Raw genomic sequence first — 18,656 nt, forward strand, 5'->3', positions numbered from 1 at the left:
TTAAATTATTTTTGATTATAAAACATATATGTTTATTTAATTTGAAGTTTGAAAAATTAAGTGTGAACCGCTAATAAAAAATTTATATATGTTCATGTAACTTGAAGTTTAAAAAATTAAGTCCTTATAATTTTTGGTTATAAAACGTAGAAAATATATTGTAGGTTTAAAAAATATTAATAATAGTCCACTTTTTAATGTGAAATAATGCATAGTAAAATATATCAATTATTCAAATACAAAACATCTACAAATTTATTTAAACTAAATTTGTAGATTGAAACCATATGTAAATCAAAAATTAGATAACCAAAAATATATGGATGCGTATTATAGATAAATATGAATGGTATAAAATGACATATTTATATATTTTAATTAACTTTAAGTTAAACATATTAATATGAGTCATTTTTTGTTAAAAAAATAGAAATATATTGTAGGTTTAAAAAATACTAACGACAAATTTATATGTTCATCTAACTTGAAGTTTAAAAAATAAAGTCTGAACTATTTTTGGTTATAAAACATATATGTTTAGTTAATTTGAAGTTTAAAAAATTAAGTCTGAACCGCTAACCAAAAATTTATATGTTCAAATAGCTTGAAGTTTAAAAAATTAAGTCTGAACCATTTTTGGGTATAAAACATAAAAAATATATCTCAAAATTGTATTTTTAAAAATATAGTTTGAACTATTTTTAGTTATAAAATATATAACTTGAGGTTTTAAAAAAATAGAAAATATATTAAAAAAATAAAAAATATATTGTCGGTTAAAAAAATGCTAACCATATATTTATATGTTCATTTAAATTGAAGTTTAAAAAATAAAGTTTGAACTATTTTTAGCTGTAAAACATATATGTTTTTTTAATTTGAATTTTAAAAAATTAAGTCCGAATCGCTAACCAAAAATTTATTTAACTTAAAGTTTAAAAAATTAAGTCTGAACCGCTAACCAAAAATTTATATGTTCATGTAACTTGAAGTTTAAAAAATTAAGTTAATGTATTAATTAAACAAATTAGGTAATTAAGAAAATTGAAAAGTCACCTAAATAAATAAATAAATAAGACATTAATTAAGTAATAGTTGGGAAAGGGTAACCAAGTAAATTCACCAAAAATTATTTAACTTAAAGTTTAAAAAATTAAGTCTGAACCGCTAACCAAAAATTTATATGTTCATGTAACTTGAAGTTTAAAAAATTAAGTTAATGTATTAATTAAACAAATTAGGTAATTAAGAAAATTGAAAAGTCACCTAAATAAATAAATAAATAAGACATTAATAAGTAATAGTTGGGAAAGGGTAACCAAGTAAATTCACAATTCAAACTCATATATTTATAATAGTAGTAGATATATATTAATACATAATGGTTTACGGACAGACTTTGTCTGTACCAATTTTAGCCAATCTTCATCGATTGAGTAGTCAACCTTAAAATTTATTAAGAATGCATTTGAAGAGATAAAAATAATATATCAAATTTTAAATCATTATCTTATTTACACATGAGTTAAACAATATAGAATGTATTTAAAATGAAACAATTATTAGGTGAATTTGAAATTCATCCTAATTAATTGCGAACGATAACACTATATAAACATGTAAATGATAGATTTGAAGTTTATAGTCTTACTTTCTAAAATAACAAAAATATATTAGAAATTCATCATTTTAATTACGACCAAATATATTTTATTTTAATATCAAAACGTACAAACATGAAACAAATAAGTGTGTCAACATTTATGCACGTTTGGAGTTAAAGATTAAATAATAATATTGAGATAAATAATCTAATATAATAATAAAAATAACTAATATAATATTTGATTTGATTGATAAATTTGAGATAAGATGATAAATTATCATTTTGTCTTTTTAATAATTAATAAAATATTAATAATATTATTTATTAAGAATCACATGTTAATATAAATTTAATGATTTATTTGATATAAGATAAATAATTAGTATATGGATAAATAATATGACAAAGTATATAACATAAGATAAGATGAAGTATAGGTTTCGAATTACAACTCAAAGACGTTGAATATATGCAATCTTTTCTTGAGTCGACTTGAATATGTTCAATATAATTACAAACTGTGTATCGGCCAAAGATGTTTGGGAAATCCTTTTAGAAGCATTGTGAAGATTCTAAAAGTACGAGGAGAACACAGTTGAGAATGCTTATAGAAAAATTCAAGAATCTGAGAATGGAAGAAACCGAAACCATTGATTATGATCGACGTCTCAAGGAGATAACCAATGCAGCATCCAGTTTAGGTGATCCCATCTCAAATAAACGTCTGGTAAGCAAAGTACTCCGATCTTGCCCGAAAAGTTCAACATAAAAATATGCGCAATTGATGAGACTCATGATACAACTCAGATACCTTTGGAGGATTTGATAAGTTTACTTCATACATTCGAATTGAACATGAACATGAACATGCAGAAAACAGGTTAGTCGAGTATCGACCATCAAGATTGAGGTTTTTCATACAAATAATATATTACATGCATGTATGTGCGATTTACACGAATCTAACTTAAAAATATTTATTACAACTCTAAAAAATTACTTTTAAGATCATCTCCCATCTATATCCTCCATTTTTCGTCCTCTATCTTCAAAAATAGAGATCCATGATCTCTATTTTCAAAAACCTTCTCCAACACATATCCTCTAAATATTGCAAAATACTATATTTCTTTAATTTATTTCATTTTCAACCCATATGCTCTAAATATTAACAAATATTTTTTTTAAGTTATTTCATTTTCGAATATGCATACACACACATATAATTAATTTCATAATATATTATTTAACTTATATCACTTTTGGTATTGTCCACGTTTTTATGTCTAAAAATATCACATGTTTATCAATTTAAATTAAATCGATATTAAGTGTTTGTCATAAATTGTGTTATGTATTTCTTTGCCATTAAATTGTTCATTAGTTCCATTTGGTAACTATTATAAATAGTAAATTATAATTAATTCATTAAAAAATTAAACAACGTTTGATCAACAAGGTCGACCCAAAAGCAAAAAGTGTCGATTCTTTCTCAAACCACCAGTCAATCGATAACAGTGACATTTTTCTAAAAAAAAATTCAAAAGAACTATATTGCAATTTTTAAAATATCTATTTTGTATTAATAATTTACCACTCCTTTTCAATCCTCCATATGAATAGTAATCATCCGTAAATAGAAGATCACTGTTGCATACTCTAAAACGGAGGAAACAAATAGAGCACGGTTGGAGAAGATTTCATCTGGAGGAATATAGAGGATTCCTCCATTATGGAGGACGGTTGGAGATGCCCTAAATGGGCCAGATTTTGCAGGAAATGGGTAATAATTATGAGGGAAAATGGAAAAATTATACTTTTTATCATTTAATTTTTGCTATTGTTATCGGTCGATTCCAGTATTAATTCACCAATTTGTAATTATTTTTCAAATTGAATTATTTCTCATCATAATGCTAATTTGACACATCGGACAAGTTATCAATGTCTGTCGTCACGTGTGTGTATATATATATATATATATATATATATATATATATATATATACTAGTGACTATGCACACGATCGTGTGTACAATTTTTTTTTATCATTATCAATGGACTAAAGTGTAATTTGATAATTTATGGGGTGACTAAATTGATATTTAAATTGTTGAAATTTAAAAAATAAATAAAAGTGTGTGTTGAAATTTGAAAAAAAAAAAAACAAAAAACAAAAGTATAATATTAATATCATGTAAGGGTAAAATTGGAAAAAAAACTTGGTGTCCTCCTAAGTAGTTGCTATCATGTGCTCATCTTTAATATAATAGTATAGAAGTAATATATATATATATATATATATATATATATATATATATATATATATATTTCTCGTAATTTATTTTTAGTCCGTTCCCGGGCATATAGTACGTAAGGATATTTGGTGCGATATGTTATAGTGGAATGACACAAAAGGGGAACATTGGTTGAACGTCCAAAAATAAGTAAAAAGTCAATATATATATATATATATATAGGACAAACTGAGACACAAGATGGCCATTCAGCAATATTGACTTTATATATATATAATATATATAAATATATAGGACAAACTGAGACACAAGATGGCCATTCAGCAATATTGACTTTAATATAATATATAGAAAATATATATATATATTAATTATAATATATATATATATATAGGTATATATCCCCACTATTTCTTTTATAATTTCAGCTGGGTCAATTCGACAATTCACAAAGATGTGCCATTCTTTGAACCATAATTATAATGATTTCTTTATATGATATTATATATTTATTATATAATGTTTAAATGATTAATTGCTTGTGCTTCAAAATGCTTCCTTTTGTTAAAAATAACCCCTTCTCCCCCATGTTAATTTAAATAAAGAAATAGCTTGATATATAGAATTTTTTTAAAATGAACAATTAATCTGATCCACAAACAATAACACAATTTTGCCTCTTGAAAAGAGAAAAAACATGTAATATATTTAATATGTGCATGATATATGATTGTTGCGTGTCAGTCTTAGTCTCGTTTAATTTCTTCCACCACGTACAACAGTACACCACCCCTTTTATCTGAATATCTGATTTTAATGCATAATTTAAAAGTAGAGTTGCAACGAGAATGGAAGGAGAAAGGAAATAATAACATTTTAATATCCAAATGGAAATGATCGTCACCTCATATAATATGCAAAAACTTGTGTGAGACGGTCTCACGGGTCGTATTTGTGAGACAGATATCTTATTTGGATTATCCATGAAAAAATATTATTTTTTATGCTAAGAGTATTACTTTTTGTTGTGAATATGAGTAGGATTGACCCGTCTCACAAATTAAGACCAGTGAGACGGTCTCACATAAGACTCACTACACATAATAAAAGCTCTATCATGGATCCCAAATTTCAAAAATATATAAAGCCAATCTCCACAGAAACGTAACTTGGATCAATAAAACTTACAAGTAGCGCTTTTGTTAGCTCTTCAACAAAATGAAATTCCAAGATTTCATTGCAAAGATATAAACCTTAGTACATAAAACCATTGAAGGAAATATCAATTTCGACGATTTATCGATATTACTAGCTATAATTTCACGTGTCCAAAGGCAAGTCGGAGTTCCAATGCTTTGGTTAACATCAAGAAAACAAAAGGTTGATGTAAATATATTTGAAATTGGAGGCAATGCTAGTATCTTAGCAGCCTAAGATCAATTAATCTGATGAGTGGGACTTCAATTTTATAAATAAAGTAGAGCAAAATTAGTTATTTGTTGGTATATATCCACCAACCTTTTATGCCACATTTAAAGTGTCCACTTCCTCTTACCCTTTTTCAGTTTCTTAATCAGGAATATACTCTGCTGAGACTGCTTTAGCCAAAGAATTATTCCATTCGGGAGATATTAGTGGAATCCGAGGCGAGGGGAGGGAATTTTCAAGAACTCAGCCGTGGAATGTTATATACGTACATGATCTTGCAATTCTACACTAGTAAAATTTTCTTGATTTACTTCGCATATATATTCAATGAAATCATAGGTAGATAATTGTCGAAGTAGACGCACGTGAAGTAACAAAGTACCATTTTACTTCGCATTATAACCAAAGTCGTATATATCCAAGAAATTAGCGAAGTCGTTGGCCGTGTTTGTATGGAAGGAATTGGATTTGTGAGAGTTTTCAAATCACAGGATTTGAAATGTATGGATTTTAGATTACTAGCTAACTTGAAGAGGGGATTTCAAATTCTTCATTATATATAGTTTTGAGCCAAATGTATACGACTGATTTGATATGTGGATTTCAAATCAAATCCACCCAAATCCGAATGCGTATATATACATGTGAACTAATTGAAATGGTAGTTAGAATGGTCACATATAGTTTACCTTTAACTTGTATTCTGACTTCTTTCGGATAAGATAGCCTTAGTTATATACTGTCTTTTCTTGTCCGTGAATTCCTTCATATTTATACATGAATTTTAATGCTGGATTGTGATCTCAAGTACTTCAATCTAATTTCCCCATTCATAGACATATAATCCACATTGGTTGGGAATAGAGATACAAAATTTATATAAATTTGGAATAAAAATTATATGTTGATTAATTAAGAATGCAATCTTTTGTTTTAGGGACTTGATTGAAAATTATTTTGTAGTTCCTACGTCTAGTTTAATCACATCACATATAAAAAAAAATTGGAAAAAAATCTTGTACTGCAACACACATAAAATTGAACAAATTCATAAAAAATCATGGGTTTCGGGAAGAATCAAGAAAAGATTAAAAATATTTTATTTTGTTGTATTTTTATGCAAAAGAACAAATTTAACCCATCAAAACAAAATTTGGGGCTGCGTATATAGATGCTGTTTCCCTACTTCACCACATGATGTCGAATATCTCGCCGAGCTCCCAATCTTTCAACATTTCAAAAAAAATTTAGGAAATTTTCCTGTGACTGCAAGTGTGTATGTATTTACTTAAATGCACATGTCAAATCATACGTAGGACTTTTGCGACAAATAGCATACGAATAAGCCCGGATCGATCGATCTTCATAGGTTTCCATTCTTTGCAAGCTTCGCTAACTATATATATACCCGAAAATATGCTTTACTATCTAGTCTTGACGTAATAAAATAATCCAAAAATGATAAACAAATTAAGCCCTCAAATAAACCTTAACGAATCAGTTATGTAAAGATAATTAATCAACTCCAAAAATGGGAGAGATCAGGCTAAGGGTTATCCCCCGCACAATAAGGAAAACAAAGGAAATGGACAATAGTCAAGTCTGACCATTATCAAATGAGAGAGCCGAAATATTTGTAACAGTACTAATTGTTTTCGTGAATGTGTTTTCCACTCCTTATATATATATATATATATATATATATATATATATATATATATATATATATACACCTCAAATCCGACTTTGATGCCAATAAGCTCTCCTTTTTCCCCCTCGTCCTCTTCTTCATAAAACATGGTAAAATTCTCCAAAGAACTTGAGGCACAACTCATCCCAGAATGGAAAGATGCTTTTGTAAATTATTGGCAATTGAAGAAACATGTCAAGAAGATTAAGTTGGCGAGAAAACCAAGACATGTTCAGCACATCAACTATGATTATGGGGCATCCATTTTCGACCCTGTTCGGATTCTAATTAATCAAGTCTCCGGTTGGATGAAAAACAAAGACGAGGACCCCCAGATTATCCAGGTAAATTACTATTGAAAAGACACTATCCATCCATATATATATATATATATATATATATATATATATATATATATATATATTGATCATGATGACAGTAAACCATTTAGTGTTCATCATCGGTAGTAATATTCATAAAGTTTTTGACATTTCGTATTGGAATCCAATTTGTTCAAATATGATAGTTCCTTTTGTAAGCAGTACTGGTGAAAAAAGGTGGCAGAAAATGTGAGTATTAGACGAACTTCGGTGACACACGTACGCATCTTGTTTTACAAAATTTAGTGAAATTTCACCTAAAATAGAAAACAAGGCAATAAATTAATATGTCATGCACCGTATCAATGATGGCTACGGAAATGGTATTTGATCTTTTTCATTACAATTTTTTTTCTTATTTCAAGAAAATTAAATATTTTTTTGAAATGGTTTTTTTCCCCATATCATTTTACTTTTTTTAAAGAAAATTTAATTTTTTATTGGGACAAAATTAAAGATTTTGATTCAAATAAACTACGCGCGTGATACGTAGGTAAAATAACCATGGGAATTTTATTTAATAGTTTTAATAAATAATTAAACACACACAATTGTTTTTCTTATTAATTTGAAGAGGCTCCTGATTAAATAATACCATTATTTTATTTTTGTTTGAATTGCAGGTGAAAAGTAAAATTAGCGTAGGAGAAGACGGAGAGGAGGAGGATGTTGAAGTCTATGAAACTGAACTTGTTCAGCTTTTCTCTCAAGAAGACGAGGTAATGTCATTAATAAAATAGACATATTTAATTTCATATAACTATATTTCACGTGAATTTTTACATCTATAATTTGTTTGGAGAAAAACATATTTGAATATTTTGAGATATGAAACAATAATAATAATAAAAAGAAATAAAGTATTTCATTTCAGAATAATCATGTGTAAAAAACGAAATTTGTCTGCAAAGCTTGCTTCTTACATTCAAATGAAATTTTGCATGTTGTCTGAATTTGTAGGTTAAGATGTTCTTTGAGATGTTGGATGACGAGCTTAACAAAGTAAACCAATTTTACAAGACCAGAGAAAGCGAATTTCTTGAAAGGGGAGAGATTTTGAATAAGCAACTTCAAATATTACTAGACCTCAAGCGGATTCTCGATGAATGGCGCCGGAAAAACGTGAAACGCTTCTCTCGGTCGAACTCGTCTGATCTAAATTCTGAATTTTCCGGTGAGTTAATATTTTATGTAGCTTGTACGAGCTCCCCACCCTGTGGGCTAATGCAAGACATTAGTGAGTTTGGTCGAATAGGCTCGTGAAATTGCTAAGCCAAATATGGTACGTCTGGTAGTGTAGCAGAAGATACAAAGTCATTTAAAATAAATGGAAATTTAAAAACTTCACCGATTGCTATATTTATGAATACAAAAACAAAGTGTGCATCACACCTCTCGATCGGTTCCTCACATCATCGTTTTGTCAGAAAGCCATAGCGACTTTTGTGCTAGCCCAACCGATTCACAGACAGACGATGTCATTGAAACGTTGGAGAAAAATGGCATTAATTTCGTAAACACGGCCACGCGAGAAAAGTCGAAAAAAGGGAAGCCGAAAATGAGGATGAGGATCGACATCCCGGCAACGACACCAACTCGAACGATAGCCGCCGTGACGTCGATGCTTTGGGAGGATGTGGTGAACAACCCTAAGAAGGAAGGAGGAGAGTACATAAACAGAAAGAAGATACAATGCGCTGAAAAGATGATACGAGGGGCATTTGTGGAATTATATAAAGGCCTTGGCTTGCTGAAAAAATACAGGTTCTCCCAAACTTTTTTAACTTATTTGACATTATATTATAAAATGAAAATAGCTGTTCAGGGATAGAAAGGTAAATGCATCCAATTTATTATTTTTTAGATTATATGTAGTTTTATTACTTTTTTTTTGTTTGAAATATACTCAAGGATCGATCTACGTTGGATCAAATTATGGGTAAATTACCTGGCTAAAAATCCATTTTTTTGTTAAGTTTGTAGTTAAAATCCATATGGAAATACACAAAAAAAAAAATTGTGATACGATCTAACGAGTCAATTTTATGAGAAAAATTTCTCTTTTGGGTCATTCATGAAAATATTGATTTTTATTTAAAAAAATAATACTTATCACTGTAAATATGGATTGCGTTGACGATTCATGAGACCATCTAACAGAAAACCTACTAATGAAAATAAATAAAACACTTGATGTTACTAAATTTCCAATTGAAATTCTCTATTTGTCAAATTTTTACGGTAGACTTACTTTTTAAGCCCTTATATGTGAAATTTAAGTAGTACTTGTTATTGTAAATACGAGCAAGATTGATCGTCTTATGGAAAAAAATATGTGAAACTGACTCACAAAATAACTAACACCCTTGATGTTACTAAATTTGTAACTGAAATCGGTCGGTGTGTCAAATTTTTACTGTACGCTTGCTTTTTAAGCCCTCATATATGACATTTAATTAAAAAAAATTGTAGCACAAATTATTTTTTTTTTGCTAAAATTGAGGAAGAAAAGGGATATAAAATAAATTTATATTTTTGAATAAAATAACGTAATTAATGGGAAAGAGTTCTCAACCGTTGCAAATCAATTAATTATTCGACTTATTCGGTAATGTCACATGATCTCTCTTTCACACACAAACAAAACAAACTTAATTGGGTATGAAAAATTTCCTTGCGGGCTTCAACTTCCATGCTAAACAAACAAGTATCATGTGCACATCGAAAAGTAGCAACCGTGGGTTCTATTGTAATAATAAAAAAATTAATTCGCAGTTAAAACTGCAAATTTTTGTGCTTAATCTTTGTGTGCTAAAATTTGTTTCTAATTTTGGCAGCTCACTGAATATGGTGGCCTTCACAAAGATACTCAAAAAATTCGACAAGGTAAGCACTCAAAAATATGAAACATTTGACAAATTTGAATAGATTTCCACTACATTATGGAGATATCTTGAATAGGTGGAATATGTATCATACAATTTCCTTCTTACAGATCATTACCATAACTTCCACTCAAAAAAAAAAAAAAATAGGAGTTTTATTTGGTGTTTCATCTACAGGTGTCAAACCAACAGGCCTCAGCAAGTTACCTCAAAGTAGTGAAAAGGGCGCATTTCATTAGTTCAGATAAGGTAACACATACAACATGCTATTATAATGTTAGATAAAACTATATAGAGTAACTACTTATATATATATATATATATATGTATGTCTATATATATATATCCGATTGTTTATGCAATCAACCGGCTTTAATAATATTATGTCACATATCGGACCAAGGCCATACAAATGCAACTAGATTGTATAATGAGCTCTTATAATAACTATTTTATATTTGTACGACAATGAACTCTTATAGTAACTATTCTTCTTCGTAGCATGCATTTAGACTTTGAATCAATTATTGATATTTCCTTTTTCTAGCGAATGTATCGTAATTGTAATTTTGTTTTAATTTTTATGAAAAGGTTGTGAGAATAATGGACGAGGTGGAGACCTTGTTCACGCAGAACTTTACAAACAGTGATAGGAAAAAGGCCATGAAGTTCTTGAAACCCCGACAAAACGCTGAATCTCACATGGTTACATTTTTCGTCGGTAAGAACAAACATGCGACATTTTTTTTTTAAATTTGACCCATCCATCTTGGCATGCATACGTTTGTATTGTATATGTATTAAATTAGTTGTTTTAGAATTAAAATATAATATTGTGCTAGTATTGGGAGTTGGGACCAAATAATTATTATTGACAAAAACTTGCGTGAGACGGTCTCACGGATCTTATTTTACGAGACGAGTATCTTATTTGGGTCATCAATGAAAAAAATTAATTTTTATGCTAAGAGTATTACTTTTTATTGTGAATATCGGAAGGGTTGACCCGTCTCACAGATAAAGATTCGTGAAACCGTCTCACAAGAGACCTACTCATTATTATTTTATACCTGAAGATCTCAAGATATTTGAATTTTATTGATATTGATACATTTTTTTTTAAAAAAGAAAAAGTATGCAAGGGTGTTGTAATTAATTAAATGCAATGTAAAATCTTCTTTCACTCTAACTCTTAACTTTTGTGGGTAATTTTTTGAATTCTTGTAAATTTTCAGGTTTATTTACAGGTTGTTTTGTAACATTATTCAGTGTATACGCACTATTGGCGCATGTAAGCGGCATGTTCTCCCCTGTTTACATGGAAACCGTATACCCTATTTTCAGGTAATTGATATTTCCATTTCTTCAAGTGTTTATTGTATTCTTTAATATTTCTGTTACGGTTGTTAAGTAGTCGGTGTCATATCATCATTTTCGAATATCCAGAACTTTATGATATTATAATGAATTTTTAGTGTCGGTAATATGAGTTTTATCTCGTCTCACGTATGAGAGAATTAATGCTAAATAAAGCAGGTTTTTACTGAGAAAAAAAATAATAATCTAAATTCCCATTGAAAAAGGATATTGTTCCAATTTACCAACAAGATTTTAGTGACTCATCAAATAAAAAATGAGATGAAAAATTACTTGTAATTAAATTCGGTAATACGTAATCGGTTGCGATGAAGACATGTATTTGTCAACTAGGAGAACAATAAGTTCTCTCAATTAGAAAACATAGAATTAAAAATGGGCTAATAGTATAAAGTGAAAAGAAAATGGGCTAAAACCCATATTGGGTATTAGGAATGGGCCGGCCCAGGCTAAAACCCAGTGTAGACCCCGCCCAGACTAAAATGGCAATTTTTTTTGTTGCGACCATGCTAGTAAATATCAATTCAGCTAAGCCTAAGAGAAAATGTGTAAATATGCAGCATGTTCGCATTGCTAAGCTTGCATTTGTTCATGTACGGATGCAACCTTTTCATGTGGAAGAACACGAGGATCAATCACAACTTCATCTTCGAATTTCAATCAAGCACGGCCCTCAAGTATAGGGATGCTTTCCTCATCTGCACTTGTTTGATGACAGCAGTAGTGGGAGCAATGATCATTCATCTTATCCTACTCTCCACTGGTTTTTCTCCTCACGAAGTCGATATGATCCCCGGAATTCTGTTACTGGTTAGTATGACCTTGAGTACCGGCCATGCTTATTATAAGTTCTATAAACGAAATGAGTGCAAGAACTAATGGTTTGTTTTGATTTTATGATCTAGTGCTGATACATGTGTTGCCGTTTCGACTTAATTCATTTTGGTCTAACATGTAAAATGTTCATCTTTGTGTTTCAGTTATTCGTCCTCCTCTTGGTGTGCCCATTTAACATATTTTATCGTTCAACGCGGTTTTGCTTCCTCAGAGTTATACGGAACATTGTTTGCTCTCCATTTTATAAGGTAATTGTTAGTAAAACGATATATTGGTTATATACTTGTTATTGTCCATGCAAAAATATGTGACAAATGAACATGATGTGCAGGTTTTGATGGTAGACTTCTTCATGGCAGACCAACTCACTAGTCAGGTAGTAATCAGATTGGCATATATTGCTAATACATGATTTTAACCATTTCAAGTCTCAAAATAAATGGAAGTAATATTTTGAATTTATCTCATAGATTACACTATTAAGACACATGGAATCAGCAGCCTGCTATTTTCTTGCTGGAAGCTTCAAAACACACCAGTATGAAACTTGTAAATCGGGCAAACTTTATAGGGAGCTTGCTTATGTTATTTCGTTCGCTCCTTACTACTGGCGTGCAATGCAGGTAAGACAGTTACCATCATGTTATCTTACCTGCAGAAAATTTGCAATATAACCTGATCATTTCTCTTCTAAACTCAAAGATAGAATCATGATTTTCATCTCCGAATGTCGGTGTAATTACTTACGTTAGATCAGATGTCGAAAAGAAGAATCAAATTCAAAAGACCAGTTTATTGAGTGGAAATCTCTTAAACTTACAAGCCACTCCATCATAGCTTGGAGTGGATGTGGGATCTGTAACACTATAACTCTCATATCTTGCTTGACTAAATTGTGATTCTTTTTTACTTTTTGAAAAAACAAACAAATTTTTTTTAGTGTGCTCGGAGATGGTTTGATGAATCCAATTCAGATCAATTGGCTAATCTTGGGAAGTATGTCTCGGCCATGGTGGCAGCCGGGGCTAGGCTGACTTATGCTAGGGAACCATCAAATCTGTGGATGATAATTGTATTGTTAACTTCGATGGTGGCCACAGTTTATCAGCTGTACTGGGATTTCATCAAAGATTGGGGTATTTTTGATCCAAAATCCAAGAATCCATGGCTAAGAGACGACCTGATATTGAAGAACAAAGGAGTTTACTATGTATCAATTGTGAGCTCATCTTTCTTTTGTTCCTTCTTGGTTGCTAAGACAGTTAAGTTGCTGTCTCTGAATTTTTGTGTATTCTGATGTACGAAACGCGACTTTCAGGCATTGAATCTTGTCCTGAGAATAGCATGGGTGGAGTCTGTGATGCATTTCAATATTGGGGCATTCAAGTCACATTTACTCGATTTTTTCCTAGCTTCATTGGAGGTCATCAGGCGTGGACATTGGAACTACTATAGGTACAAATTTTGAAGCATTATGTTTTCAAAAATTTTTTTTGAGGGAAAATATGTTCTCTAAGGAGCATTTTGTTTAAACTAACTTTATATTATTTGATTACATAGACTGGAAAATGAGCATCTGAACAATGTTGGGAAATTCAGAGCTGTGAAGACAGTTCCCTTACCCTTTCGGGAGACGGATTCCAATGGATGAACTTTACCAGCAGCACCTTTTATTGACATATCAAAAGGACCTGACAGGAAGGTCGTTCAAGACTTTCCCCCCATTCATCAAGGGAACCCAAAATCGTCGTGTGATCGAGGAATGTACCACTGTTAACCAAGAAGTGAGCGCTATTGCTCCATCTGAAGCTGATCAAGTAGGCAAGGCTGCAAGTGTGTCCATCTTCATTTGGGAAGTTCTAACCAGAGTTTGATTGTACAAGTGTATATCATGCACAAAACATTTAATATATTCAAGCCGTTAGTTGACTCAAATTGTTCCTTGAAATTTCAATGTCGCAAATTGTTTATAAAAGCAATGCAAAAATTCCTTTTGATTATATTTTAGTCAATGTCTATGGTATCAAATCTATTCTTAAGACAAAATTTGGTTTGATTGTTTTAGGAAATTTGAGAAATGTGCGACATTTTCATATTAAAATGGAAAAGTTATATAAATATGATATATAATTCTATATTTTATTTCAAATAAAATCGTTCCATATTTTTCACTCTTTTCATGATACAAAAACAAGCAATTATTTCAAACAATTACAACAAGCTTCTTTGTATGGCGTCAATAGGAAACATTCTGGATCAACCATCTCTAAACCTCTCGTTCTGCAACATCTCAGCAATCTTGTTTGATATGCAATATGAAGTAGACTGAACGGTGATCATAGGATTAACGCCGACGGCACCAGGAAGAACACTGGCATCAGAAACAAACAGTCCCGATGCATCCCAACTCTCTCCATTTTCATCAACTGCACCCTCCTTTTCACTGACTCCCATTCGGCAACTTCCCATTTGATGAGCAGAACAATATGTCGTCCACTTCTCTGCTAATGACTTCGGCCCTTCAGGTGCGACAACGGTGTCAAGAAACTTGTTAACTTCATTTTCTGTAATACCTTTGCATTTTAGCCTCTGTCCATCACTTTGATGTGTTCCTACTTCAATGGCTCCGGCAGCTATCAAAATTTTCAAACATCGCCGCAGTCCCATCTTAATGTTTTCTTTATCGAGTTTGGAGAGATTATAACTAATTCTTCCCTCTGATTTAACTTCACCGGTTCCTCTGTCTCTGATCATTGAGAAAAGATGAGCGGTTCTTGCATACTTTATGATCCGGTTTTTCATATCGATTCCTGATTCCCATGGACATAGTGCTGCATATGAGCCAGGTCCAAGTATAGGACATTCAATAATTGCTCTAGGATTTGATTTGTCTTCCCCAACTTTGTGCACTGAAGTAATTATACCTCCTTCGTAAACTTTTCCCTCGATTTCTGAACTTGCTTCGGGGAAGTAACCCCATGCCAATAGCACCGGATGAAGATGGAGATTCCGACCAATGTGTCTATTTTTCAAGCCACTTGAAATCATCAAAGGTGGTGTCAAGAGCGAACCACAAGCAGATATAGTGACTTTGGCCTCTATTTGAATGTTCTTTTTGATGTCTGGATTAGTACTCTTCGCAAGAACTCCCAAGCATCTCTTCCGCCTAGTGCCTGATCCACATGTGTTCTTTTCGAGTATGAATCGCTCGGCTTTGCATCCCGAAATGATCACCGTGCCTCCGTTCACTGCATCAACCAGCCAAGTTGTGTCTGTTCCTCTCTTGTCTCCTCTAATGCAACCAAAGCAACAAGAACCACAAAAGTGACTTTCTGACGAATTTCTTGACACGTAATCAGCTTCAAGACCAAGATTTTCACAACCTTTACGCAGAATATGATTCTGGAAACCCTCCTTGAGACACTTGTCTGTCACGCCAATTCTTTCACAAACTTTGTTCATTGCAGAAACATACTCAAAGCTTGAAAACAGTGGAAGCTTATGCTTAGTTGCCCATTCTTTCAGCACAAAATCTGGGGTTTTAATGCTGGCCGACCAGTTAATGGCAGAACCACCTCCAACTGTTGATCCTGCAAGAACCATCATTTTCCCATCAAGGGTGGCTAGAATTCCTCCTGACTCGTACATCTCATTCATGGAAGGCCCTTCAAGAGACGAATAGTCCATTTTCGTGAAGTAATTTCCTTTCTCGAGCACAATCACTTTTAGTCCTGCACCAGAAAGAACAGCTGCTGCAACACCTCCACCACAGCCAGAACCAACAATCACCACATCACATTGGATCTTGTAGAGGTCATATTCACCATTTTCTGTCACCTTGAGGCCTTTTTCTCTCAAGGAATCGGCGAATGTGGACTCCGTTTCACTCATGGTTTCCACAATTCCTTTCTCTAGAGGCCTAGGTGTACTGTTGGAGTTTTCATCAATATCAACATTATAGTCCATAGCTTTCCATGCAGGATTCTTTGAATCTTCTCCAACCTATGAATATTATAACGATCAGGTTGAAATGAAATGTTTGCATGCAGGTGATTTTTAATCATGGAAATGACATTGGTATATGTAAATTTCTAGTTCCAAAAATATTATATTAAAAATCTAAATAGTTAGATGGAGAAGGGGAAACTAAATATTATGTTTCAATTTTCTATGCCGCTTCTGTTTTATTTATTTAATATCTAAGCACGTATATTATTATGTATCATTCAACTATAGACTCATTTTTCCGATTGTAACTAAACTATTAGTTAGTACATGAAAATGCAAAAAAAGCTGTACTCATTACTAAAATTGTAACCTAAAAATGGTCCAAAGAAACAGCCAGAAACCAAAGAATTATGTAAAAAAAAATTAAATTTTGCATTACATATTAACCAAGGTTTATATAATTCCTAAATTTTAAAATGTGAACAGTTTCATTTGTTTCTTTAGATGGTCTATTTTTATGATACACTTTTGTTGAGAAATCCCTAATAAAAATTTCGCACTATTTGCACCAGACCTAATGTGAAACTGTGAAAAGCCTAAAACCTTCCAAAAAAATATTAATAGGCTAATTTTTAATGAGTAGGCCTCTTGTGAGACGATCTCACGGATCTTTATCTGTGAGACGGGTCAATAATCCTACCGATATTCACAATAAAAAATAATATTCTTAGTATAAAAAGTAATAATTTTTCATGGACGACCCAAATAAGATATTCGTCTCACAAAATACGACCCGTGAGACCATATCACACAAATTTTTGTTATTTTTAAAATAAAACATGTTTGACCACTGTGTTAAAAAAACTGAAATACATTTACCTTATTTGTAAGTGATTTATATATGATTTTTAGAACACAAAAGAGACGGTATCACAAGATAATTTTGTGAGACGGATTTTCTATTTACTTCATCAATAAAAAAAAGTTGTAATCATGGTTCTTTTTTTCCCTATTATTTTCATGATATTTAAGTAAACAAACTTTCAGAGCTAAACTTATTACAGGTTTGTCCTTATTTCATAGAGACAAATTTGCTGACAGTATGTGAATTAAATATTCAACTGACTAACGACACCACTTCGTATTCACACGACCATACGCTTGCACTGTTTTCATGTGAAAAAGCAAACCCTTCCTTCATGCTTTGGGCCACAAGAAATCTTCTACGGTAAAACATGACACCAGAGAAGAGATCTTGTGGGATCAAAGGGAAAAATAATCTGATAGATTAATTACCTGAGTGAAGCAGACAAATAAGCAGATGAAGCTGATAGAATATTAATTAATTACCTGAGTGAAGAAGGCAAACAAACAGATGAATTTGAGGAATACAAATGCAAGCCTGATTGGAGTCAGCAGCCAATGCTTCATCCATTTCTGCAGCACCCTCTCCCTTTTCTCAAGAGAAATCCCTGAAAACTTGTTCAGGTATGGCCATTCTTTGCCGAAACATAGGGCTCCACAGATCAGCAATGTCCCCACCCTCGTCGAAAGCGCTTTCAACAGCAATTTCACCAATATTCTGGCTTCCCAGAAGCCCCTCTTCTGTATAATCTCAGCCACCTTCATAAAGAAAAGCAGAAAATAATCACCACCAAAAGTCCGTTTTGGATGGAATTCATGCAAGAAACTGTTACCTCATCGGGAACTGGATATTGAGCGCCCGAAGAATACTTGTAGAAAGACTGGATGTCCGGATTTGATCCATCTTGCGGAGAATTATGCAGTGGGGGTACAAGGACTTCACAGATACTGGCGAGTGTCTCCATTTCTGAAGGCGGAAGGCCATGACTGTATTTGGCTTCTCTTGTTCCACCTCTCAGTAATGGATGACACTGTCTCCCCATATTCTTAATTTTCCCCTCTCTAATTCTCTGATTTCCGTTGAGTGCGTATGAAATATGTAACCTAGTATTTGACTCGCTATATATTGAAATAATATTGTACGAATAAATAAATTATGGACACATTTAAATCTAAATATGTGGTTTTCAATTGACCAAACATATTTTTGGTCGAAAAATTACGATTTTGGTGTATTATATAATTTATATTTGTTTTTTTTTTTTTTATTTTGAAGTTCTATACTATAGAATTTTAGGTTGCATTTGGATTTTTTGGTCAACAATTGATGAAATATTAAATATATACCATACTTATTTACATATTATTACACTAAGTAGAATA

The 18,656-nt window shown here is 31.6% G+C and overlaps 2 protein-coding genes across 2 annotated transcripts; one reads left to right on the forward strand and one right to left on the reverse strand.

Annotated features, from left to right (window-relative positions):
• Positions 1–7,027: 7,027 nt before the first annotated feature.
• Positions 7,028–14,473, forward strand: LOC140812922 (phosphate transporter PHO1-like). The gene is made up of 15 exons (XM_073171309.1): positions 7,028–7,326; positions 7,986–8,081; positions 8,323–8,536; positions 8,790–9,126; positions 10,200–10,248; positions 10,425–10,496; positions 10,839–10,968; positions 11,483–11,591; positions 12,185–12,434; positions 12,605–12,709; positions 12,793–12,837; positions 12,932–13,084; positions 13,402–13,680; positions 13,780–13,916; positions 14,022–14,473. The coding sequence occupies exons 1-15, from the start codon at positions 7,090–7,092 to the stop codon at positions 14,110–14,112; spliced, it is 2,304 nt and encodes a 767-aa protein (XP_073027410.1). The 5' UTR covers positions 7,028–7,089; the 3' UTR covers positions 14,113–14,473.
• A 106-nt stretch (positions 14,474–14,579) lies between these two features.
• Positions 14,580–18,375, reverse strand: LOC140812773 (long-chain-alcohol oxidase FAO1-like). The gene is made up of 3 exons (XM_073171130.1): positions 18,107–18,375; positions 17,760–18,032; positions 14,580–16,463 (listed from the first exon to the last, which is right to left on the reverse strand). Exons 1-3 carry the CDS (start codon positions 18,314–18,316, stop codon positions 14,718–14,720), a joined length of 2,229 nt encoding a protein of 742 aa, XP_073027231.1. The 5' UTR covers positions 18,317–18,375; the 3' UTR covers positions 14,580–14,717.
• Positions 18,376–18,656: the final 281 nt, after the last annotated feature.

This window comes from Primulina eburnea, chromosome 14 (genome assembly GCF_022965805.1).
Source record: "Primulina eburnea isolate SZY01 chromosome 14, ASM2296580v1, whole genome shotgun sequence".
In the NCBI taxonomy this organism is placed as follows: domain Eukaryota; kingdom Viridiplantae; phylum Streptophyta; class Magnoliopsida; order Lamiales; family Gesneriaceae; genus Primulina; species Primulina eburnea.

Coding starts and splice junctions, on each gene's coding strand:
- LOC140812922 (XM_073171309.1), top strand. CDS start 7,090: ATGGTAAAATTCTCCAAAGAACTTGAGGCACAACTCATCCCAGAATGG. Junction 12,838..12,931: donor CAGACCAACTCACTAGTCAG/GTAGTAATCAGA, acceptor TTTATCTCATAG/ATTACACTATTAAGACACAT. Junction 13,917..14,021: donor GGACATTGGAACTACTATAG/GTACAAATTTTG, acceptor TTGATTACATAG/ACTGGAAAATGAGCATCTGA.
- LOC140812773 (XM_073171130.1), bottom strand. CDS start 18,316: ATGGGGAGACAGTGTCATCCATTACTGAGAGGTGGAACAAGAGAAGCC. Junction 18,033..18,106: donor AATATCCAGTTCCCGATGAG/GTAACAGTTTCT, acceptor TTCTTTATGAAG/GTGGCTGAGATTATACAGAA. Junction 16,464..17,759: donor TGTTTGCCTTCTTCACTCAG/GTAATTAATTAA, acceptor TAATATTCATAG/GTTGGAGAAGATTCAAAGAA.